Below are 25778 nucleotides of genomic sequence, written 5' to 3'. Positions count from 1 at the left end.
GTAGATCTGGTTCTCAAGGTGTTCACAGTCCAACAGTTGATGTGCGATGTAGACAATGTCTCCACAGCCAGAGATAACAGGTGGGGTTATGAGGAGAAAGCTTTAAAGTGGCAGTTTGAGATCTGATTAAAGGGAAAACACTGAATAACATACTTATAGTTTGAACTTTATTCTGTACTCATTAAAAACTTTTGAGGAAATGGCAATTTTGATTATGGTTGTGCTTAAAAACCATAGAAGAAAAATTTGAGCAAGCTGTCTTTTGCTTTATTTGTTTGGTTTTATTGTGTTATTTTCTCCTTTGAGCTGCTATTCTCGTCTATGTTAAGTAATGGGGGGAAGATCAAACTAATAATATTAAATACTGTATATTAATGACAGTTTAACATCACTATTACCTTATTCTTTCTTGAAATGTTTTACTGCTTTTGTTGTTATAGACAGACTTTTGAGTAAACATATCAAAGTGGAATAATTTGATGTCAATGTTCAGGGATTTAACAAAAATTAAAATAATGATTTTTCAAATTAAATAAATAAATAACCTACAAACAAAATGCTTACATACATAAAGAGTTCAAATGCTTACAAAAACAGTCAATAAAACCAGTAAGTGGACCATGAATTCATTCCAGGTGAAATAAAGTTTAAAAAACCTTTGACATATATTTTAAAATAAGTATGCTGAGAATATACAAGGATAAAAATACAGAGCATACTAAATTATGGAAACAAAAAGAGGCATAAATAATAGAATAAGATTTATAAGAAAAAGTTAATTAGAAAATTGGAAATAAAAAAGAAAGTCATTGAAAAAATAAGTCAACCCTATGATATCTAGTACAGAAATAAAATAAATTTTTTAATATAAAGATGCACTTAAAAAGTACACAATAAGTGGAGAGGCTCCAACATTATTTACCTAGTAGTTGTTCTCTAAAGGAAGAGAATGGGAGAGGAAGCAATATTTTTTAAAGATAATTGCTAAGAATGAATTCACTAATCAAAAATTGTTCTTAGGATCATGAGCAAGATAAAAAATAAATCCATCTATACCAGGCAAAATATAGTATAAACTGTAGAACATTAATGATAAAAAGATATTCTTAAAAATTATCAGACAAATGCACTTGGAAACTAAAAAGAGATAGATAATTTTCTAGAAAAATATAATTTACTGAAAATTATTTAAGAAATAGAAAACCCAAATAAACCTACCAGGATCAAAAAAATGGAATTGGCAAGCAAGCAAGAGTCTTCTCTGACCCTGAAATCCACCAGTGTCAGATGGTTTAATTTGAGAACTCTACCAAGTCTTTAAAGTACATCTTCTTTATTTTATAAAAACTGTTTCACCCTGGCTGGTTGGCTCAGTGGACTGAGCGCTGGCCTGTGAACCAAAGGGTTGCCAGGTGGAATCCCAGTCAGAGCACATGCCTGGGTTGTGGGCCAGGTCCCTGGTTGGGGGCATGCGAAAGGCAGCCAGCTGATGTTTCTCTCTCACACTGGTGTTTCTCTCCCTCTCTCTCTCCCTCCCTCTCTCTCTGAAAACTAAATAAATAAATCTTTTAAAAAATAAAAAACAAAAAAATTAAATTAAAATTTTTTTAAATATGCCATGACCAAAGAATTTGACCCTGGTGATCTTAGTCTAATTGGACTAGTCCATAGGATTTAGAAAAAAAATATGAGAGATTATCTTTATAGGATGATTACTTAAGCAAGATGACAAAGGAGAAATCATAATAAGAATTAAGACAACAATGTAATATTATTTTTCCTACCAGATTAACAATGTGAAAAACATTTGATATTACAAAGTATTGGCAGAGAGGTAGGGAAATGGCTATGTTCACATATTAATAAGTAGTTATAACTTCTTTACAGGGCAATTTTTCTCATGTCTATCAAAAATGTATAAGATGTAAGTCCTTTCAGATCTAGAATAAAGTGTATAAACAGCCATGTTTTAAAAAGCAAGACAGCTCTGTGTGTTGATATGGAAGGATCTCTCTCTCTCTCTCTCTCTTTCACATATACACACAAATATGTATATATGGGGGTCATTTTATACACATACACAAATAAATGACACATGAAACTAGGCAGCACCTTTTAAAAGCAACCCACTGATGCAGATAATAAATACACTCATTCAGCTCCAAGCTGAACTTTGGAGCAGGGAAGGAGTGCTGAGTAGAGGGATGAAGCGTTGCAGGGGAGATATGCACCACGGAAGCTCTCTTGGAAACTGTGAAGAGCTGAAATGAAGGAAAAGCTAGGAAGAGAAACTCCAGGCAGAAGGAAGACCACAGTCTAAAACCAGAGAGAGATAATTAAATGTCTCGTGGAGATGACAGAAAAGCAGGCCACTGTTGGGACCAGGGGAAGGGAGCTTTCCAAGGGTGGTGCCACTGCTGGGGGCAGGCAGGGATTGTCACTAGTTGGAGAATCTCAATGCCACAGGAGAGTTTCGATTTGCTGTATCAGGCACACAGTGTGTGGGGTTTTTAATGGGAAAGGTAGAATGCAAATGGCATCTGAGGAAAGTTGTCTTAACCATCACCCAACATTGGCAGAGATGAGTTATCAGTGTTCTGCCAGGAAGGATGATAAACCTGAATTTGAGTTGAGTCAGTGATATAAAAAAGGATGTCTGACAAGCTCAGTGACAAAATCTTTAGTTTGGAAAATTTTAGTTTTAATATAAGATATATCTTGGAATGATGAACATTTATCAGGTAAAAATAAATAACATCTTGGAATTAATTAAATTTTATTTTTTTACAATCATCCTGACCCATGCCAGGTGAAAATGAATAATGAGGGTTTTAGAACAATTAGTAAAACAACTAGGGGAGGTCTTCTGACTTGAGAAAGTGCCCTGATTACCGTCATTGCCATTACAATTGTAGGGTTTGTTCTCCCTCTTGCCACTTCATCTCCAGAGAGAGTACTTTCAGGGGTTCTTCCAAAGGTTAGCACTGCATATGCAGTGGTTTGAGTAACAGAATCATTCCACCCAGCTCCTGAGCCCCTGATTTACCTGCACTTCCAACGCTGAACCACAGAAGGAGTCCCCATGACCAGAAGCATCTTTCCCAGAAGCCTGGGCACATGGCTGAGCCGAAAGTCTCAGAGCTGGGGTAACATCACGTAGTCCAGACGTTCACACTCTTGAACACCAAACACCTCCTCGGGTCTCACTAATAATTAACCAGCCTCCTGGCCTGTAAAAAAAAAAATAAACTGCCTAATTGTTTAACCACCACAGTTTTTCCGTTTCTTTTTCTCAGTAAAAATAAATATCTTTTTCATTTTCTTTTCTTTATTTTTTAAAGCAGGGGACATTGAAACACATTGTCCTTCCTCTCTGAGCCAAATGTCATCAGGAAACTATTTCCTGCACCTCTCCCACTTCCCATTATAAAATGTTAGTAAAAACCAAAGCAGAAGTCTTTCATCTCTAGGTAACTACAAAACCCTCATTGTACTGGAATTATCTGTGGATGTATTTGTCTCCCTAAGAAGACTCTAAGCAATTTGAGGGCAAAGACCTTCTCTTTACATTTTTGAATCCCCAGTGCCTACCACAGGCTGAGCTAATAACACATGTTCAGTGTACTACATTTAATGGGCAGAATGAAAGAAGACAAAGTTTGCCTCTAGAGAGTACTAGTCTTTCAGAGTCTTGGGGCTAGAAGTGAAATCCAACCATTTAGGAAGAAACATTCAACTTCTTGAATTCACAAATAAAATGAATAGTAGAAAAAGAAAATGACCTTATAGAGGCCCTGTTGCAGTAAGTGGTAGAGCTGGCCTGGAACCACGGCATTTCCAGTGTTCCTTGTGGCTTCTCCCACCCAAAGGATTTGCAGAAACCACAAGCAGCTAGTTCAGGCATGCCTAGGAAAGGGGAAGGGCAGGGCACTTGCCCAGCTCCTTAAATTGTAACACTGCAATATGATGCAGAGAACCTACCTGCAGGGCCAATTTTGAAGTTTCTGGACAACAGCTCTATGAAGTGAGTCCTGTCCACAAACATGTTTCACACAGTTTGAGGGCACAAAGAGGTTAAGTAACTTGCACAGGGTCCTGCAGACTTGAGATTTGAAACAGAACAAGCTAGCCCTGGGGACAATGCTCTGAACCACTGTACCAGACAGCTATAGTCCCTGAAGAGGCTTTGGTACTGTGCCAGCATGGCTGTGCCAGGGCTGCCAAAGATGGGGATAAGATGATTTTGGAGGGGCTGGCCCTTGCTTCCGTTCATACATATGATCCCGCTGATCAAGCTTTGCTGCCACCGGGAAGGAGCATGGCAATAAATGGGGCTGTACTGAAGGCTGTTCTGATGTCAGAGACCAAGTCAGGTGTATTCATTCAGGCACTCAGAGCAGAAGAGGCCAAGATGGGACTAGATGGGCAAGAGAATTATTGGATAATACTTATGAAGAATGGGGGAAGTAAAGAAGACAGGGAGAGCCTTTAGACCCTGATTCAGGAGAGGAGGAAGGAAAGAAAATTACACAGAAAGAGTCTTGGACTGCCCCAAAGTGCCTAGAATGTTATGGCCAGAGCAACAGGGAATACTCAAGCTGAAGTCTCCTATTATAGCTGTCTAGTGCTTACAGTAATGAGCCTGTATTTGCAGCCCCAGCCCCACTGAGTCAGTAGCAGGGGTCAACTTCAACACAAAGACGAGCTGGGGTGAAGGGAGTCCAGAACAGCAGCAACTGAAGCAGCAACTGAGACCATCTCAGATTAGGCTCCCCACAGCAGGAGATGGAGGGCTGGCCATTTTCATGGCTACCTACAGCAAGGCCAGCTTTGGTATGTCAAGCCAGTTATTCTAGCAATTGCTTATCTGTGGCATTAATACCAGTGACCTTTTAGAGAGCACTTTCCCTTTTACACTCATCATCTACTACAGTGTTCTCCAAGTGGGGACAGAGTAGTCCCATCCATGACCACCTGCCTCAAAATCCCCCAGGAACTTGGAATACTTTGCTGCATCCATCCCCAGTGAGAATCTTTGGGGTTGGGCCCAGCACTCTGCAGTTCCAGAGGATTCCTCAAAGAATTATATGCATGCTAGAACCACTCGTCTTCTGGTAATTCTTACTGTAGACATTTCCAATTTACCAGTGAGGAAACTAGGGTTCAGAAAGGCCAGTGGCCTGGGGAACACTGCTTGAGAGCCAAGTGTAACCACACAGGCACTTCATTTCTTCAATATGACCTTTTCCCCTTTCTTTCCTTTTGATTCAAAATGGCCTTGTCCATAACCCTGACTCACCCACCTCCCTCTCCCTTAATTATAAAGCTCTTGGGACAATGAGGTTCTGTTCAGAATCAAACAATCTTAGGAACAAAGCCTTGGGTCTGTTGACCACAGAGACAGAGTTTCAGTCAAACTCAAGATAACACCTAGACTTCAGTTTGTGTTTCAGGTCCAGACCTAGAAAAGCAGAATGACCTCCCAACCACACCCTTGAAAGACTGGACAGAGTGCTGCCATGGCTGACATCAGGACAAGAGGCAATGATCAACCACCCCTACCCTAGGGCCAGCCAGTAAGTAGAGACCACAACCCTAACTCTGCTAGTTACCATGACTAATGATTTCTTCCCTATATAACTCATTCCTTAGAAGCCATTGGGGAACCAGGTCTTGGAGCAATCGTTCACCTGTACTTCCAGGTTGGGAGCCATTTCCTTAAATAAACCTTTACTTTCTTTGCTGCAAACTCCTGTTTGTGTTTAACTGGACTTTGAGATGTGCAGGTGAATGAACCCCTCTAGTTGGGTAACACAGGAAATGGAGTGACATATTTTAGGAGTCGAGGATAGAGACCTTTCTACCAGCAGACACTGAGGGAAACACCAATTGATTTTCAGTGTATGTGCTCTGTCTACCCCAAGGAGAATGTCAGCCTCAGGAGAGCAAAATTCTGGGATGATTTTCTCACTGTAGGATCCCCAGCAGCTAGCACAGTGTCTGCCACATAACTGTTGCTCAATAAATATTTGCTCAGAGAAGACTTTACACATCAGTCTCCTGGATTCAGGGCTGGTGTGGAATAGCAAACACCAGAAATCCCATCTCACCCCAAATATTGCCTCCACTAGAGTGGTCTCCAGTGGAAATCATCCTGCTGGAGAGTCACTTGTTTGCTCAATGCCATGTTTCCCAATTTCATTCATTCAGGTTCTACCTTCCTACTCCTGCCACATCCACTTACCACCTGCACTAATATGTATTTCAAGTTTTCATTTATATGACTTCCACCTATGGGCATTGACAATGGGAGGTGATTGCCCACATATCATCCAAAATGACAGGAAACATGAATTTGAAGTACAAGCCTCTATCTGCAGCTCTATAAATCAGGGGAACCCCAAGTTTCTTTTTTTGATTCTGTCCTCAATCTTTAGACAACCTCATTTAAGGCTCATGCTCTTTGGATGTTAGAGGTGAAAGTCCAGGGGCTCCAAGCCCAGAAACCCTGAGAGGGGGCACTAGCCTAAGACCACCTAGCTAGTACAGATGATGATGACACCGAGGCCCAAAAAGGTATAGTAGTGATGGGGTGGGGGACTTAACTGTTAGAAAATTTTAGTTTTAGGTAATAGCTAATAAGCTTAGTAACCAAAGTATGTAAAAAGCTATTGTTTCAGAAGCCAAAGGTATGACCCACCCTGACTCTAGGAGACCATAAGCAGCTCCACCTTTGTGCCTCAGGAGGACTCAATCAATCAAGATGGTATCTGGGCCATTGTGCTCCAAGGTGAGATGCCCACCACCCAGGACACAGATAAAGACCACCTCACAGGAGACAAACGAAAGGACACTGCAGCTTTTTATCTGATTAACATTTTAGCTGAATTCCAAACCCCTTACCTACACTTTCCTTCTCCTTATAAAATGGGTCAGTTTAAAATGGAATTTAATATGGTCTGTTAAGGTTTATAACCCACCACCTTTGCTAGCCATCTGAATAAAGTGCCCATAAAGATTCAATCCCAAACTTCCGGCCAAGATGGAGGTGTGGGTAGACACACTGTGCCTCCTTGCACAACCAAAATAAGGACAACAAAAATTTAGACACAAAATAATAACCAGTGTTGACAGAAAATTGAACTGTATGGAAGTCCAACAACCAATGAGTTGAAGTAGACACAGTCATCCAGACCAGTAGGAGGGCGGAGTCAGGGTGGAGAGGGGTTATGGCAAAAAAAAAAAAGGGGGGTGGCTGACAGACCCAGGTGCTCAAGGTGGCAGCAGGTGGACCCAGCAAGGCAGAGGACTGTGGACGGGCTTGGCATGCAAGGTGGCTTGCAGAACCAGGCGGTCCCACATTCATGCACAGACAAACCAGGTAAAACTGGGCAGCAAGACAGACCATACAACCCAGAGTCCCAGCTCAGGGAAATAAAGCCTCAAAACACCAATTGAAAACGCCTGTGGGGGTTGAGGTGCTGGGAGAAACTCCCAGCCTCACAGGAGAGTTTGTTAGAGAGACCCACATGGTCCTAGAATGTACACAAGCCCACCCACATGGGAATCAGCACCAGAAGGGCCCAATTTGCTTGGGGAAGCCAAGGAAGGGACTGAAATCCAGCAGAGAGCAGAGCAAGTGCCATTGTTCCCTCTCAGACCCCTCCCCCACATACAGCACCACAACACAGCAACGTGGGTTACCCTGCCCTGGTGAACACCTAAGGCTCCTCTCCTCATTATGTAACAAGTGCATCAAACCAAAACAAACAAAAAAATGGCCCAAATGAAAGAACAGATCAAAGGTCCAGAAAAAATACAACTAAGCAATAAAGAGACAGCCAACCTATCAGATACACAGTTCAAAGCACTGGTGATCAGGATGCTCACAGAATTGGTTGAATTTGGTAACAAATTAGATGAAAAAATGAAGGCTATGCTAAGTGAAATGAAGGAAAGTGTGCAGGGAACCAATAGTGATGGGAAGGAAACTGGGACTCAAATCAACGGTGTGGACCAGAAGGAAGAAAGAAATATCCATCCAGAAAACAGTGAAGAAACAAGAATTCAAAAAATTGAGGAGGCGCTTAGGAACCTCCAGGACATCTTGAAACATTCCAACATCCGAATTATTGGGGTACCAGAAGGAGAAGAGGAAGAGCAACGAGAGGAAACGCTATTTGAACAAATAATAAAGGAGAACTTCCCCAATCTGGCAAAGGAAATAGACTCCCAGGAAGTCCAGGAAGCTCAGAGAGTCCCAAAGAAGTTGGACCCAAGGAGGAACACACCAAGGCACATCATAATTACATTAGCCAAGGTAAAAATGAAAGAGAGAATCCTAGAAGCAGCAAGAGATAAGGGGACAGTCACCTACAAAGGAGTTCCCATCAGACTGTCAGCTGATTTCTCAAAAGAGACCTTACAGGCAAGAAGGGACTGGAAAGAAGTCTTCCAAGTCATGAAAGGCAAGGGCCTACATCCAAGACTATTTTATCCAGCAAAGGTTTCATTTAGAATAGAAGGGCAGATAAAGTGCTTCTCAGATAAGGTCAAGTTAAAGTAGTCATCATCACCAAGCCCTTATTATATGAAATGTTAAAGGGACTTATCTAAGAAAAAGAAGATAAAAAAACATGTATAGTAAAATGACAGCAAACTCACAATTATTAACAACCACACCTAAAGCAAAAACAAAAACAAACTAAGCAAACAACTAGAACAGGAACAGAACCACAGAAATGGAGATCACATGGAGGGTTAGCAACAGGGGAGTGGGAGGAGGTACAGACAATAAGTAGCGTAGATGGTAGGTAGAAAATAGAGGGAGAGCAAGAATAGTATGGGAAATGTAGAAGCCAAAGAACTTACGACACATGGACATGAACTAAAGGGGGGGAATGTGAGTGGGAGAGGGTGTGCAGGGTGGAGGGGAGTGAAGGGGAAAATGGGACAACTGTAATAGCATAATCAATAAAATATACTTAAAAAAACTTCAATCCCTATGTCTGCTTATTGGTTCTGGGATGTGACTGGCAGCATGAACTTTTTCAGTTCCAGCAGGAACCTTAAGTCAGGCAAGTGTAATCGAGCAGAGTAGGGAGAGAAGTCTACATCATGACCCAGGCATTGGATGGAGTCTCCTTGGTGGCAGAGAGAGAGGAGGCTCTTTGAGAAGAGAAGAGAATGAAGATACTCTGTCCATTTCTGTTGTACCTGGGCTCAGCTCTGCCCCCTCCCTACCCTTGTCCCAAACATGGATCTCAAACCCATAGCTAGCTTTCCTCTTGAACTTGCCTCATAGTTGCAGGAAGGTATAAAGAGGGCACAGGCTGCTGCCTTCACCATCTCACTCCTGGGTTTTATTTTGGCTTTGTCTAAGGAAAACTTTCAAATTATAGCTAATTAGAGGGTAGTAGAGGGTGTGCAAAGAAAAAAGCCTTTGAAGATATACATTCCTGGGTTTAAATCCCAGCTCCACCTCATCCTGGCTGAGTGACTTTGGACAATTGGTAACATCTCTAAGCCTAATTTCTTCGTCTGTTAATGGGCTGTGCTGAAGTGCCGGACACACAACTTTTCTTCCTCCTCTTCTTTTTCCTTCTCTGAATGGAAAGAGTCTCACCTACTCTCTGGATGTCATTTTCCCAACCACCAAACCCCAAAGATGAAAAAATTGACAGCAAGGCTGTCCCCCATGCCCTGTCTGGATGACCCCTGGATCTTTAACCAGACCCCAGCAGCCACTCCTCAAGGAGCTAACCCCATAGGCCGGATTGACGGCAAAGTCAGCAGTGTCTCCATTCCTTCCCTCACACTCCCAGGAGCTCTGTGGCTATTAAAAGAAAAAATGCACATTTACTTGCCCTAGACAAATTAAAAAAAAAAAAAACAAGACTAAATGGAGAACATGGTGGTGGAAGAAGCTTGGAGAAGGGTGGATGAGGCCAAAGTTAATTTTGCAGTTCTTAAAAAGATATATACTACCAAGTCTTCTAGACAACATCTAACAATCTCAGGAAACAGAGCAAATAAAGAATCATCACACAGCAGATCAAAAAAAATTAATCTCCATAATGTTAAGCATGACCTTTTCTGTTTTTCAGTTTATATATATATATATTAATATATATTAATATATATATATATTAACTTGATAAACATGATAAATTCATACTCTGTGTCGGATTATTTTTATTGATTTCTATAACATTGTGCTCATAATTAAGTTTATTACTTGTTCCCCTGTTCATTCTCATCCTCTCACCTTGTCTCCCACCCTCCTCCTTTCCCTTTCTGTCCTTTCTCCCCTCCCCCGCACACACTCACATACCACACACTAGCACTCAGTCAGGAAAGAAGCCAGAGACCATGAGCTCAGGGGCAGGTGAATGAGCAGAGGTGGTGATGGGAGCGCACAGTTCTGACTGCTTCTTTCTTTTTCTCAGAGAAATAAGAACCAAGGGCACAAGTTGAGTTTGGGGAAGAAGTTTTAAGATTTGAGAAAATCTTAAAACCCAGGAATGAGTGTGAAAGTCTAAACTTTTTTTTGAAGTGTGCCTGTGATGAAGAGAATCTGCAAAGCAAACATAATAAGATTTCTAAAGAGTCTTTCTCTGTAGTCTCCAATTATAGCTAAAGTCTGACACCTTAAACAACAAATTCTAAGTCCCCGACCCTCCTGCCCCGACTCCCCACCAAGCTCTGAAAAGACTGAAGGATTTGGAAAGCCAAATCCCTGTAGGACTTAAAGGTAAACAGAACTGCTCTGTGATTAGACCTCCCTTCCCCTCCTCCACCAGGTGAAAACCATGGATTTGGAAGAAAATTCATGAGTCACAGTTGTGTGGGGAGTTTTCCATTCTCTTCCTGAATGGGCAGGGAAGGTGGTGTCAGTATAAGAACAGTCCAAACTTGAAGAATTTTTTTAGTTTATTAGAGCCAAACTGACAATTACTGGGAAGCAAAACCTCAACTAGTTGAGAAAATGCCCTGAAAAATGGCAGTTTTGTACCTTATTTTATAAATTTCAGTCAAAAGAGGAGGTGTAAGGGGTTTACATAGATTACACCAATCTATTGGTGCTAGATTAGGGAGGCAGGAGAAAGCAAAGACAGGGGACCTCTGGAATTGGATAAGAAGTAAAATGATAGACACACTTCTTTTACATAGGTGGGTACAGGATAGTTATCAACCAACAATTAACACAATAACAATGATGGGATTTGTGGTCTTTCCTCTGGTGGTTGCTCCTGAGGGGTTTGGAAAAAGGGAAGTTACCTTGCTGTTCCAAAGGTATGTTATCATAGATGCAAAAAGACAAGAGACAGACTCAATTAAGGTAAAGATTGACTTTTGTCAGGAAAGATTGTAGCCTAGGATATGACTGCCCACCATAAAATGCTTTTAGTTGAAAAGCTTTTAATTTCAGACCATCCTATGTGGTTACTTTCTGTCTCTGTGTTTCTAACGCCAGTACCCAGGCCTCCCCTGAGCTTGTTGGGGTTAGTATGTAGCTCCCTTTTGTCCACAGCAGTGCTCTTCCTTACCCCTCAAGCCAAATGAAGGAGGGTATGCCAGCTGAGACTGAGGGTGACTACATGAAGGTGACAGTGGCATCTGTTTCCAAGCTAGCTGTCTGCTGGATGGCCAGGCCTGTTCTCTGGGCCTATGTGTGCAGGACGAGGGGAATGTGAAGACAGCGGCAGATAGCAGCCTGTACTCCCACCAGTGGATGTGACCAGGAAGGATGAGTTCCCTCAGGGGGAGTGGACCCCTTTGAGCCTTCCAAACCAGTGCTCCACACATGAGGCCAGACTCAAGGCAACATGGAGAGGAGCAAGGAGCCCCAGAAGATGGAGGGGAGGCATTAAAGGGGCATCCAGATCTCCATCACTTTCTAAGTCTCTGGGCCCCAGGACTGACCGTGGTGGAGAGATAAGAAGACATTAAAGTTTTAGAATTAAACTGGACTGGGATCCCCACTTCTGGGTGTATATCCAAAGGAAATGAAAACAGGATCTTGAAGACGTATCTGCACTCCCATGTTCACTGCAGCATTGCGCACAGTAGTCCAGATATGGAAACAACCTGTGTTTTTGACAGATGAATGGATAAAGAAAATAATCTCACATTTTATTTATCCGTCATATGTGTGTGTATGATTCAGCCATGAGAAAGAAGGAAAGACTGACATTTCAGCATGAATGGACCTTGAGGGCATTATACTATGTGAGATAATCCATACAGGAAGGACAAAAACTACATAGTGTCATTTATGTTTGGAATTCTTTTAAAGTCAAACTCATAAAAAAAGAATAGAAAAGTGGTTGCCAGGGGCTGGGATGGGGGGGGAAATAGGAAAGACTTTGCAAAAGGGTACAAACGCTCAGCTATAAAATAAATAAGGTATAGGGATCTGACTTAAAACAAGGTGACTATGAGTGATAACACTGTGTTGTATAATTGAAATTTGCTGAGAGAGTAGAACTTAAAAGTTCTCACACACACACAAAGGATAAATATGTGAGGTGGTGGGTGTGTTGATTAATTAGATGGAGGAAATCCTTTCACAATGTACACATCTATCCAATCACCACAACGTATACTCTAAATATCTTACAATTGTTGTATGTCAATTATACCTCAATAAAGCTGAAATTTAAAAAAAACTGGACTGGGATAGACTAGATTGAGTTTCTAATACCCCCCCACACACCCCAAAACCAAAAAACTGTGTGATCTACCCAAGATGATGCCGTTACGGTAGAGTGAGCAATCAGAGGGGAAACAAAGGCAGGGCCCTCACCATTGCAATCTAACTAGAACTTGATACAGGGAGCTAAAAGCAAAAGGTTACCCATTGACCCAGTTTTCCTGAGCCTGGTTCAATAAGGTTGCCAGGCACTCCAAACACCAAGACAGTGTAGCAGGCAGGGAAGCCCTTGAAAGTCTATGTGTATCATCTCCACTAGCTGGGAAAAGGAAAACCTTGACACTGTGTATTTATCCTAAGGCCTGGAAGAGACAAGGAGAGGGGGACTACAGTGCCCAAAGAAAAGCCTATAAGCAACTTTGGTTAACTGTCTGCCTCCTGTCATGTATACAAAATGAACAAATAGAGTCTAGAGCAAGATAAGGATTCAGGCTAACAGACCCCCAAACATACTTATACTTGGGAAGTTACATCTGCCTGGGGGAAGCTGGCACCACCTTTACCTGTCAATCGTGTAAGTCCTCAGAAAAAGGACTTCTCTTAGCTCTTTCTGCCACACTGGGGATGGGGGGCACGGGAAGGGGGCCCTGGCCACCCAGGTGCCGGCCACTGGGGCTCTGGCCACCGGGGCTCTGGCTACCCTGCTCTTGCCACCCTTACTGTTGCTTTCCCATTAGAACTTAGTACTGATAAACTTTGCTTACATGCTAATAGGCTTGCTGATGTGTAATTCTTTACTGTGTCAGTAAGAACTGAGTTTCTGGGAGTTTCTCCCATGATAATGCTAAGGGACAGAAAAAGCAGCTTCAAGAGTATGCATGAAGGTGATAGCTGGAGAAAAATAAAATCATTTCATGTTTGCTTCCTCAGACCATTTGCCAAACCAGTTACAAAATAGGTCACGCCTTCTATTCCACTTGTTAAATATACTCTCTGCCCTTTTCTATATTGTAAAATTTCAGCATCTCAGGTCTGCCGTTTGGTCAGTACTAATAGAAAAGGGCAAATGTTGCACGTTGCAAATGCAGGCTTTCCTAACTCCTGGTAAGAGAAACCTCAGAAAGGGGCTTCCAGTTAAGATGGTGGCATAGGTAAATGTGGTACTCGCATCTTGCAGTACCACAACCATATCACAATTACAACTAAACTACAGTACAACCATCATTCAGAACTGCCTGAAAGGAGAAACCACATCAGACTGAGAGGAAGGACTGAGAGGAAGGGTGGAAATGCAGAATGGGCTTATCCCATACCCCTGTGTGGTGAATAAAAATGGGGGGGATATCTCTGCTGCAGAGGTCCTTGGAGGTGGGAGTCCAAGCCCCACACCAGGCTCCCCAGGGTTTCAGTGCCAGGAGAAGAAGTCCCCACAACTTCGGGCTGTAAAAACCAGCAGGGATTGTGGCTGAGTGAGACAGTGGGCTTCAGGAGTCCCAGGTGTTCCTCTTCAAGGGCCTGCTCATGGATTTACTTGGACTAACTCCTTCTGAGCCCCAGCTCTAGGGTAGCAGCTTGAAAGGCACCAGGGACATACAGGAAAGAGCTGAATTGTCTGACATCAGGGCAAGGGCTAGAGGGGTGGCTTTCTCCCAGACAGAAGTGCTGGCAAGGGCTATTGTTCTGTCAATATAAGAAATATCCAAACCTGTAAGAATTTTTATGAGTTTATTTGAGCTAAACTGATGACAATCACTGAGAAACAAAACCTCCATGGATTGAGAAAATGCTCTGAAAAATGGCAGCTTTGCATCCTATTTTATACATTACAATCAAAAGAGAAGACATAAGTTGGTTATATGAAATCCACTGGTGATAGATTAGGGAGGTGGGAAACAGCAAAATGGGGAAACATCTGGAATTGGATAAAAAGTAAAATGATAGGCACATATTTCTTTTACATAGGTAAGTACAGGATCGTTAACAGTCAACAATTAACATGATAACAATAACAGTTAGAGGATCTGTGGTCTCCCCCTGGTGAGGTATCTATGCTTTGAGGGATCTGGAAAAAGGAAATTTGAACCTCAATGTTCATAGCAGCACAATTTACAATAGCCAAGTGCTGGAAGCAACCTAAGTGCCCATCAGTAAATGAATGGATCAAAAAACTATAGTGCATTTACATGATGGAATACTACGCAGCAGAGAGAAAGAAGGGGCCCCTACCCCTCATGACAGCATAGATGGAACTAGAGAGCATTATGTGAAATAAGCGAGGTGGTGAAAGGCAAATACCATATGATCTCACCTATAAGTAGGACCTAATTAACAAAACAAAGAAGAGAGGAAAATATAACCAGAGACACTGAAATAAAGAACAAACTGACAGTAACCAGGGGGAGAGGGGAGGGGATAATGCTGGAAAAAAGGGAAAGGGTCATCAAGGAACATGTACAAGGGACCCATGGATAAAACCAAAAGCAGGTGGGATTGAGGGTGGGAGGTAAGGGCAGGTGGGGCAGGGAAAAGTGGTGGGAAAACGGAGACAACTGTACTTGAACAACAACAAAATACAGGAAACTTGACATTCCAAAGGTATGTTATCATAGATGCAAAAACACAACAGACAGGCTCAATTAAGGTACAAATTGACTTTTGTCAGGGAAGATTCTAGCCTAGGACATGACTAACCATCATGATCTGCTTTTAGTTAGAAAGTTTTTAATTTCAGACCATCCCATATGGTTACTTTAGGTCCCTGAGTTTGTAAGGCAGCAATGTAGGCTTCCTCCAAGCTTGTCAGGTTTAGCATGTGGCCCCTTTTTGCTGAGCTCCTTCTCCACAGAGGTACTGGGCAGGCGCCATGTCCTAGTCTCTCATACTGTTTCCCCATCCCTGGTGAGTCCCTGAGGCCCCACGCCACCCAATATGCTGTTCCAGTGGCTTTTCCACACAAATATCCTGTCTTGGTTCATGCCTCAGACTTTCCTAAAATCTTTCAAACAAGCAGCATGTGTCCTCAGCATGCCCTGGACCTCTTGCTAAGTGGCCCCAGGCTTAGCACTAGTGGTAGCTGGCCTTGGTTCACAACTTGGCCTCTACTGGGCACCTCCAACCCCAGCACAAGTAGTGGCCATAAGCAGATAGTTCTGTAGCTCATGCTGGGAGGTCCCAGACAGAACAGAAGCAGTGGCTGACCTTGGCTTGCACCTCCTGGGAGAACATAGAGCCAGTACCCACAGTGGACAATTTCAGACCACGTCAAAGCACCACCATCCAACCACCTCAACAAGTCACACAGTCCAGAAAACGGTTTCTCTTCTACAGCTACAGATAAACACACAGTATTCTGAATTATAAAGTCAGTTTTTATCAAGAGGAAAATTGAAAATGGACCTGAGATTCTCCATCTTAATTGTCTGCTCAGGAATCCTGTGTAAAAATGTACATACTGTTTTCTATTATTCTAAAATGGTCCTCAAAATATTTATACAAAAGAGTCTTTTAAGACACCTGAATTTTGAAAGATTATTATTACTATGTCCTGTGAATTGTAACCCACCATCCCTAAAAGTCTGTAATTCTGATTGGGTTGTCCTGCTGAAGCATCTGCTGTCCTACTTGTAATACTTAAAAACACATCTTTTTTTCTGAAATATACAAATATGTGTGAGAGTTTTTTGAGCCAGAAAAAGAGCTTCAGGATTTCCCTCTCTCTTTACATATGAAAGAATGAGAAATCCCAAGCCTTTGCTGGAATCCTGCTTCAAATACAGAGTTGAGATCCTTGTCCCATTTATGTCAGCATATAGGCATGATTAAAGCATCAATCTCTCAGTCTCTCTCAGTGCATCTTGGCCAGGTCACTTCTGGCAATCATGAAGCAGAAGGCACAGGAAACAGAGATAGAAATGCATGTAGAACACATTCACATCAACAAATCTCGAACTTCCACACTAACCATTTGTTGAATGTCTCTCAGGGGCCAGGCAGAGATGCCACAAAGAGAGTAAGACACAATCCCTCATAAGGAGCCCTGAAGTTGATTTGGAAGACAACTGCCACACAATAGAATCAGTGTGGTGAAGCTAGGGACAGAAGGCTGTGCATGTGGCAAAGAGAAAGCTGCCACATGCCTGAATAACCAGATCAGGTTTCACCTAGGAGGGTCTACCTGAGCTGAGGTGTGATGGATGAGTATGAGCTTACCAAGTAAAAAAGGAGAGGGAAGAGCATCAAGAAATTAAGAGAGGGGATGATGTAGTCATTGAACATGTTTCGAAATTCAGCATGACTGATTTGTTATTTGTAAAGATAACTCTTTAGGGTAATGAAGAAGGCAAGACTGGAGATAGGAGGCTAATTAATAACACTTATTGAAAATATATTGATTACATATTTCTGTGTGCTAAGTTCTTTCTAGAGAATAAAGACAAGTAAATAGGCAACTACAAACTAATAACATGTTAAGTGCCATGCCCAGGAAAGTTCAAACAACAGCCAGAAGCAGAATCTCCCCATACTTGAGTGGCCTGGATTTCAGAAATCCAAGTGAAAAATACTTGGTGCAAGAAGGTAAAAGAGGTGATAGGTTTAAAGGATATTTAGAAGATAGAAACACCTAGCAGATTCTGTTAGGACCCTACATATAATGCTTGCTGTTCTCATGCACCTTACAGCTTGCCACTGCAAGCATCTCTGATCTTTACCTGAGACATTCGTGTTTGGCTTGCACAAGATGCAGGCTAAGAAGCACCAGGAACTTAGCAGTGAGGATGACCAATGTCAGATGGAAGTCAGTGGACAAATAAGCAAACCCAAGTTTGCTGGTACCTCAGGTGGGACCACTGTGAGGACTGTCTTACAAAGAGGAGCCAAATGGACTGAGTTTCCCTTGCTGACAGTGATAACCTGCTCAAACTGTCTCCCCTCCCTTCCCTGTCTCACTTCCCCATGTTCCTACCAATGCTCCCTGGAATCACCTCTCAAATAAATGACTTGTACTCAAATCTTTGTCTGGAGTTCACTTTTGGGGGAACCCAACCTGAAACAACAGAAAAAACTTAGTGAAAGATTAGCTGATGAAAATAAAGACTCAAGTAGGAGGCTATGAGATTTCTAGCTTGGGAGATGCCAACCCCATTAATTGAGATAAAGACTCTTCAGGAAAAGAAGACAGACAGATTTAGGAAGAACAAAAGGAGCCTGAGAAGATTGAGTTTCATGTGCCCAAGGGCTTTATCTCAAAATTTCCTGAGTACAAAGTTAAAACAGTATGGAATTTCCTCAAAAAACTAAAAATGGAACTGCCTTTTGACCCAGTAATTCCACTGCTGGGATTATACCCTAAGAATCCTGAAACACCAATCCAAAAGAACCTATGCACCCTAATGTTCATAGTAGCACAATTACAATAGCCAAGTGCTAGAAACAGCCTAAGTGGCCATCAGTAAATGAATGGATCAAAACACTGTGGTACATTTACAGAATGGGATACTATGCAGCAGAAAGAAAGAAGGAGCCCCTACTATTTGTGACAACATGGATGGAACTAGAGAGCATTATGCCAAGTGAAGTAAGACAGGCAGTGAGAGATGAATACCGTATGCTCTCTCTTTTAAGTGGAACCTAATCAACAAAACAAACAAGCAAGCAAAATATAATCAGACACATGGAAATAAAAAACAGACAGTAAGCAGAGGGGCAGAGGGAGGAAAATAACAGGGGAAAGAAGGGAAAGGGTTGTTAAGGAACATGTATAAATGACCCACGGACAAAGCCAAAGGGGGTAGGATCAAGGGTGGGAGGTGGGGGTGGATGGAGTGGGGGAAAGTGGTGGTGGGAAATGGAGACCACTGTATTCAAACAATAAAAACGATAAAAAGTAAAATAAAATAAAAAATAAAAATTATCTTTTGTTTGCAAAAAACAAGTAACATGTTTTGCTAAATAGATTTGGTGAAAGTCATTAGTTCATAAAGAAAAAATTTATGAATAAATTGAAAAAAAACAAAGACTCTTGACTTTGGAAAAAAATGAAAAGAAACTGAGCGGCAAAGGAACAATACAGAAAAGAAACCACCAGAAACGAACATCTTATTTCCCTAAAGGGCAAGCACAGTATCTTCCTTTGACCCAAGAGAATGTAAAGCCCTAGCTATTTCTTCCAGCCGTTTTCTGTATTCTAGTTTTTCATAGTTGGAGGGACTTACTCCTGTAAAACCATACATAACTCCCCACCAGCAGCCAGCAATGGCAGCCGTGGAATCACTGTCTCCACCATGGAAAAAGGCTCGGTGGGCAAGTTCCTTCCAGGAATCTCCCGCAGCCAGGACGGCATCGTAGGCAATCATGGGGGCATCGTGTCCACTGCTGCCGCCCCAGCCAGAGTAGCTCACCGAGGTGTAGAACTGATCCCTCTCCTTCACATCATAAGGCTTGGGGAAGGTAGGGGTGGATTTGCCATCCAAAATCCCTCTGAATTTTAGGTACTTTTCCCATTGGTCTTGGAAATAGGACCTGTAGGAAGAAAAAAAAAAACTACAATCAATTGAAAAAATAAAGTTGATAACCATAAGGGAAGGTACTAGATAGATGTGTGAATAGGGAAAATTCCAAGATGACTTCAATCTCTTGCATTAACTCAAAAACGATGTAAAAATCAAAATGAACTCTATCTAAGTAACAGTGATTCAATACGTTTTTGCTAAGGATAGATAGAAACAAGGCACTGATAACTGTTGCTAAATTAAAAAGACGCATCGCAAGTTAAAGGTGAGAAGTAAAGGTCTGTTTTTCCTGAGTTGAGAATGGCATTAAGTATCACCTTTCAAGGGAGAAACTTTATTTATTTAGTCTGTTCTTATACATTTTTCTTTTTAAAAAATAATTGATTTTAATGATGCCTCTGTCATTTATTTATTCCTAGAGAGAGGGGACAGGAGAGAGAAAGGGAGGGAGGGAAACACTTATGTGACAGAGAAACATGGAGCCATTAATGGCCTCTCACATACCCCCAACTGAGACTGGCCCACAGCCCAGGCCCTGAGAGGGGATTGAACAGGCAACATTTCGGTTCTCAGTCTGGCACTCAATCCACTGAGCTACACCAGCCAGGACTATATTTTATTTTCTTAATAAAAACTGTATATGTTGAAGGTGTACAACATAATGATTTGATATAGATAGATATGGTGAAATAATTAGTCAAACTAATTAATACATCATCATCTTATAGAGGGTTTTTTTTTTTTCCAAAAGGGGACTTTGTAATATCATGACCATGTGTGATTTCAGGAGAAAGCCTCTGGACCTTTTTATTCCAAGAAAGGCAATGTGCAGTAAACTCAGAAAAAGTGAAAGACGTGGTTTTTCCACCTACTAATTAGCTAGTAGAAAAACTATTTCTCGGGCATTCTAGGCAAGGATTTCAAAATATTGTGTGTCAAGACAACACTGAAAAACAAGTTCCAGGAGATAAACAGGAAAGTTCATCTCGGTATAGGTTAGCCATAAAAACTGTAGAAAGTTAGAATACAGAACAGGATCCTTATACATGGGGGAAGCACCACCGCAGTTGCACTACTCACTGAGGTCTGCACTTGGCTGCCTGATGGCAACCACTGCTAGAATTGAATTTGAAATCCTTAGCAGGTGGGCAGGGAGGGGCTGGATGGCATGGATGACAAAACTGGATAGAAAGAACCATGACAGCTGCTATGATCTAGGAATTCTAGGCATGCACAGGCCAGCATGTGAGCACACAAAGTCAACTATTTCCTAGCTGGAGCATGCACCTACAAACTTACCAGTGTTGAAGATTCTGCTCCACAAAGTAGCCTGATTGGACAATGTACTTTTTAGCTTCTGGTAGCACCTCCATCAGTCCTTTTCCCCATTGCTGGGGAGGCTTGCCATTCACAGCATAGGCTGTAAAAAGAGCAGACACAAGGGCTCCCAGGTAGCCAGTGGGGTGGTGATGGGTCATTCGGCCACTCTCGATGCTCACCTGGATCAGTGTGTCCAACTGGCTGAGGTGAGGGAACCTAAGACCGATGCACATGGCTCGCATGGCAGCCCCACAGCCTCCCTCATGATGGTTAAAGGGAATCCTCCAGCCATTGGCTTGGTCTGGCTTCAGCTGCATGGCATTCTGCACTGAAGTACCACCTGGGGAAGAGCCAAGTTGGGCATAGGGTCAGTGTGATGGAAGAAGAGGCTGCAGCAGGAAGGACCAAGTTCTGTTTTCAAGTTTCTTCAATGGAAAGGGAAAGCCAAAAAAATATGACAAATGCCTCAAATTCCCAACTCCAAGCCAATACTGTGCCTTACTTTATATATAACTCCTAGCATGGTAAGAGTTATTACTGAGACATCACAATGAATGAATAAGCTAAGGCTCAGAGCTTAAGAACCTTCTCAAAATCACATAATCAGCTTATTAGTGGCTCCATCAAAACCATCATGCTCCAAGCCCAAGCCATTAAATAACCCAATGAGAACCTCATAACTGGAATTCCCAAATGTCAGAAAGAGGACACAGTTCTAGAGTGAAGAGTGCTAGGCTCAGAGACGGAGCAATGGGTTCAGAGCTACAACTTGCCCTTGGTCCCCCCAACCCCATGTGAGAATGGTATAATCAGGTTTCTCCCATCAGCCTATCCTGCTAGGAACAGTGAATGCACACCTGCACCAAGCAGTGGTAGTAACATACCATGGGGTGTGGTATTATTGTTCCCTATGGTCAGTCTATTCACAACAAGGCCATGGAAGGCATAAGTGAACAAAGGAAATTTTCCACTTTTCAAACTGATGACATATCAGATATGGAGAAGGAATGAACAGATCAACTTCTAAGGCCAATCCTTGGGGTCACCAGCGACCCTGGGTGTCTGGTGGGGGGCAGTTTTCATCAGGAGGTGCTTTTCATCAGCTTATAATCTAAAATTCCTATGTTGAAGCCCTAACTCCTAAGTATCTCAGAATGTGACTGTATTTAAAGATTGGGCCTTTAAAGAGGTGATGGAGTTAAAATGAGAATGTTGGAGTGGGTCCTAAAGCAGCCTGACCAGTATCCTTAAAAGAAGAAACTTGGACACACAAAGAGACACCAGGGATGTGCATTGTGAGAGGACACAGATAGAAGGAGGCCATCTACAAGCCAAAGAGAAAGGCTTCAGGAGAAACCAAACCTGTCAACACCTTAATCTCAGACTTCTAGCCCCCTAGACAGTGAGAAAATAAATGTTCATCAAGCCACCAATCTGTGGCATTTTGTTCTGGCAGCTCAAGCTGCCAGAGGAGGAGAGGCAGGTGAGACGGGCTAGGCAAGAGGTGATTCAAATCACCTGGTTGTCCAAGTGGCTGTAACCATTTTCCAAAGTGGACAAGAACCACTGTGAGCATACCTGGGACAGAAAAGAGGTCTGTACAAGACACTTTCTGTTCTTCTTGAAAATGAAAAAGAATGTTTTCTTTATACTAATTCATTACAGAAAACTTAGAAAATATGAATAAGCAAAAAGAAATAAGAAAATATAAATACCCCCTTTACCCAGATATAAATATGAACATCTTTGTGTATATTCTTCCAGACTTGTCCCAACAGATATCCATGCATCCTTTATAACAGTGAATTCACAAGATACATCCTGTCTTGCAACCCACTTATCTTTCACTCAATATGTAGTATCTTTCTATATTAGTAAATATTTATCTATACAGTTTTAAGTGGCTAACAATTATCACCATAATTGAATAAATTATGGGACATTTAGGTTGTTCCTATTTTTATCACAACTATAAAAACTACTGTCCCCTTGATATGTAAATCTCAATCACTACTTTTTTATCCTCACCCAAGAACATTTTTCGTTGCTTTTTAGAGAAAGTGGGGGAGGGAGAAAAGAAAAAGGAAACATCAATGGGAGAGAGAAACATCGATTGGTTAGCTTCCATACACACCGGTGCCACACATGCCCAGAACAGGAACTGTGTGCGTTTGGACCAGGGACTGAATTGGGAACCTAGGTACGTGTGCCGACTGGGAATCGAACGCACAACCCTTCGGTTATGGGGCGACGCTCCAACCAGCTGAGGTATCAGTGAACCCTGTTTTATTCTCCACTTGTGCAGAACCTCCACTGGCTGTCCTCACCTGGTGCCCGGCCATCCATGTCTTCCATGCAGTCTAGGTAATGCTTAGCAAGAAGGGAATACAGTCGATCAAACTCTGAGACTTTTCCAGCTTCCACAAGAGCTTCTGCTGTAGCCAGGTGCATCACCGTGTCATCACTGACCCTCCACCCCTCCACATCTATGGCATCCAAGCCACCAAGCTGGGCCAGCTGCTGGTGAATCTTCTCCCCATTGCAGAGGAACTCCCACTTCCCATTGAAGTATCCCAAGGCATCTCCAGTTGCACTCAGCACCATGGCAGCCACATACCTCTCAATTAGTCCTCCACACATGATGAGGCTGTCTCTGGGGGAAAATTAAGACACACAGAGGATGAGGAGAAAGAAGAATCAGGAAAAAAATAGCTTTATCTACATTTTATTGAGCACTCACTACTTGTAAGCACTGTATTAAGTGCGCCTCATTTAATCTTCACAAATGTTCTACAAGGCATGTATTAGTAGGCCCATTTTACGAATGAAATGAGGGTTACAGAGATAATTCAGTTTCAGAAATGCTAAGTGACTTGTCTTAGGTCACAGAGCTAAGAGGCATAGCTAAGAGTCTATCTGACTTCAAAGTCCACAATTTTAACTACCACTTCATCTTTGCCTCTCTGCAAGTGATAAGCCCATTACATTCTACAAGTCCAACCAAGCTTATCATTTTCTTTTTAGTTGGGATTTGGCCTTGGAAGTGCATCCCGCCTTCACTTAAATAGTACTTTCCATTACAATGCACAGTTCACAAGGCACCTGCACATTCTCTGTCTCATTACATTCACTGTCTCATTACTAGGATGCAGTTCACAGATAAGAAAACTGGGGCCCAGAAAGGGTAAATTCACACAACCAGCGAGCGGAGGTTCTGGGACCAGAATCTTCTGCTTTCAGGCCACTCATCCCAGCACAAACCTACTCACTGGGGCAACCCCTTTGTGCCACAGCCTCTACATCTCTAAAATGGTGATAAAAAATATCCTTGTAGTAACAATGTCCTGGGTTTGTCATGAGGAGTAAATACATTAATTTCTGTGAAGCACTATTTTTATTACTCATACACAACCGGGGAAAGACTTTCTATTTATGAACCAGAATACCTTGTCCTAACAACCTTCCTTTCAACAGCAATATTTAAATTTTGTTTTTCTTCTAAATTATTAACTTCTAGAGGCCTAGGATCTCAGCTAATATAACCTCCATAAATCTAATTCTGGTAAAGTGCTGGTTTTCCTGCAGGTGCACTTCCAGTTCTCCACTGTAGCCTATTGCCTGTAGTACTCAAGTTCAAAGCCCTCCTGTCTGCCCCTGCTGGACCCAACCCCTCCACTTGCATAGGCCAGCTAAACACCTTTAACAACCAGTAGACTAGCACATTGTCGCCTCAGCTCAAGCTCTTTCCACATCCAAGATGCCAATCCTCCCTCCCACGTGCCTGAACTCGAATGACTCAAGGTTTAGAGTTCAAGTCCTCCGGCTTCCAGCAGCCCTTCCCCAGCTGCCCTGCTTTGGTCTGGGAATGCAGGCTGGTAAGCACCTGAAAAAGAGTAATTGAAGATTGAGCATGCCAATACTGATCCCGCTGAATTGCTTAGCTTACAAAGGATATTTGTAAAACATTATTTATGTGCTTTATTACTTAGAGATGACACCTAGGAACTGGAGTTCTGGGCTACTAGACCTAACTCTGCCAAGAATCTCAGTTGTGTGATTGTGGACAAGCCACCCACCCTGGACCTCGATTTTCTGAACTTTCAACTGGAGACTGGGGGAGGAAGGGGCTTACACGTCCTGTGCTAAGCGGTTCAGAGGACCAACTTTTAGTCCCTCTGTACCCCCTCCCTCTCCCAATGTCCTCAGTTTCCTTTCTGTAATTCCTTCTGGCTCCACCGAGTATTTGTTTTGTGAGTCGCAGGCAGGGGACAATGACCATCTCTTTCTGTTGGAAAATCCTTTTAACTTTCACACATAATGCACTAGCGTGTCACTTTCAGAACGGTGTTATACCTTAAACTCCTCTGAACTTTTACAGTTTACATTTTCGCCCCGACCTATAAATTCAAAACTAAGGCTGGTCAGTCGCTTCCCGGCAGACTTCTGCTTCTCTACCGAGGGGTGTGGGGGACGCGCCCATTAGAGGAGGGATGTGGGCGGGGGGCATCCAGCCACCGCTAGGGAGGAGAGAGCGCGCAGGGGACGCAGTGCTGGGGTGCAGCTGGTCCCTGGGGAGGTGGGGAGAACGTGCACCAGGGGCCAGGGCGAGGAAGGGCGAGGGAGGGGAAGGAGAGCGGGCGGGACCGGTCGCTGCCGGGAAAGGAGAGCGCGGGGGAGGGCGGGAGGGGAAAGGGGAGAGCACAGCCGGGGGAGTACCTGGAGGCCGGGGACTGGGGCGCCTGGGACTCAGCGGGTCAGGCACGGGGAGTTCGTAGCGCGGGAAGATCTCTGGTCGCATCCGGCAGCGGTGCACTCCGGCCGGACTCGGCAGGAACCAGCTCTGCGGGACAGGGGTGGAGCTGTGTCACCAGGCCTGGGGACCCCGCCCAGTTTCAACGGACCTTGAAAGGGTGCCCTGTGCCTTCCGCTTGGCCGACTTCGAATTCGGCGGAACTGGGGTTTCAAAAGCGGCTTTCTGGCACTGCGGCGGTCCTCGGCGCCCGAGCGGCGCCCGAGCGGGGGCGACGGGACCCGCGTCATCGCCAGTTGCCCCCAGGAGGGCGCGGAGAAGCGGCTCTGGGAACCCGGGCGCCTCTGTCAGTGATTCACGTGGGCTCCAAGCACATACATCGGTTTTTCTCCACACCTAGCTATGTGGGCAAATACTCGGTCTTCTTCACCCTTCTGGACTCATTGTCTACAAAAGAGGACAATAATAGTACTTCTTAGTGTGGTTGTTAAGATTAATTTTAACTCTTGTCATTTATTTGGCAGCAGAATATTAGTTTTTCATC

The 25778-nt window shown here is 43.0% G+C and overlaps 2 protein-coding genes across 7 annotated transcripts in view; both read right to left on the bottom strand.

The window, feature by feature from the left end:
* The window catches only part of PLA1A (phospholipase A1 member A), a 48656-nt gene extending 29484 nt beyond the window's left edge, over positions 1–19172 (bottom strand). For 2 of the 3 annotated variants that reach the window (XM_045851075.1, XM_045851077.1), the window contains exons 1-2: positions 19054–19172; positions 3047–3230 (exon numbers count right to left, since the gene is read on the bottom strand). In XM_045851075.1, the coding sequence (XP_045707031.1) occupies positions 3047–3119 (73 nt within the window). In that variant the 5' untranslated portion in view covers positions 3120–3230; positions 19054–19172. Of the gene's footprint in view, positions 1–3046; positions 3231–19053 lie in introns of those variants that run through there. The other variant, XM_045851076.1, reaches the window with a different exon arrangement.
* ADPRH (ADP-ribosylarginine hydrolase) lies at positions 18464–25311 on the bottom strand. 4 transcript variants are annotated; one of them, XM_045851082.1, is made up of 5 exons: positions 24182–24243; positions 23102–23137; positions 22812–22854; positions 20464–20824; positions 18464–19174 (listed from the first exon to the last, which is right to left on the bottom strand). In XM_045851082.1, the coding sequence occupies exons 3-5, from the start codon at positions 22837–22839 to the stop codon at positions 18760–18762; spliced, it is 804 nt and encodes a 267-aa protein (XP_045707038.1). In that variant the 5' UTR covers positions 22840–22854; positions 23102–23137; positions 24182–24243; the 3' UTR covers positions 18464–18759. The 4 variants fall into 4 exon arrangements, with proteins under 4 accessions (XP_045707038.1, XP_045707036.1, XP_045707035.1 ...); XM_045851080.1 differs by lacking the exon at positions 24182–24243 and adding an exon at positions 25201–25311 and having other exon boundaries at positions 22812–23137; XM_045851079.1 differs by lacking the exon at positions 24182–24243 and adding an exon at positions 24266–24367 and having other exon boundaries at positions 22812–23137.
* Between the last annotated feature and the right edge of the window lie 467 nt (positions 25312–25778).

The sequence above is a fragment of the Phyllostomus hastatus genome, unplaced genomic scaffold (assembly GCF_019186645.2).
Source record: "Phyllostomus hastatus isolate PE091 unplaced genomic scaffold, TTU_PhHast_1.1 phas_contig_86, whole genome shotgun sequence".
Lineage (NCBI taxonomy): Eukaryota > Metazoa > Chordata > Mammalia > Chiroptera > Phyllostomidae > Phyllostomus > Phyllostomus hastatus.
The sequence above is the reverse complement of the archived record's forward strand: the minus strand, read 5'-3'. Positions and strand labels throughout refer to the sequence as shown.

What these genes read in the sequence shown, in the direction of transcription:
- ADPRH (XM_045851080.1), bottom strand. Translation starts at nt 23,124, where the DNA reads ATGTGTGGAGGACTAATTGAGAGGTATGTGGCTGCCATGGTGCTGAGT. An exon ending in CATGGATGGCCGGGCACCAG is followed by an intron (nt 20,825 to 22,811) that starts GTGAGGACAGCC and finishes GCTCTTCCCCAG; the next exon opens with GTGGTACTTCAGTGCAGAAT. An exon ending in GAGCAGAATCTTCAACACTG is followed by an intron (nt 19,175 to 20,463) that starts GTAAGTTTGTAG and finishes TTCTTCCTACAG; the next exon opens with GTCCTATTTCCAAGACCAAT.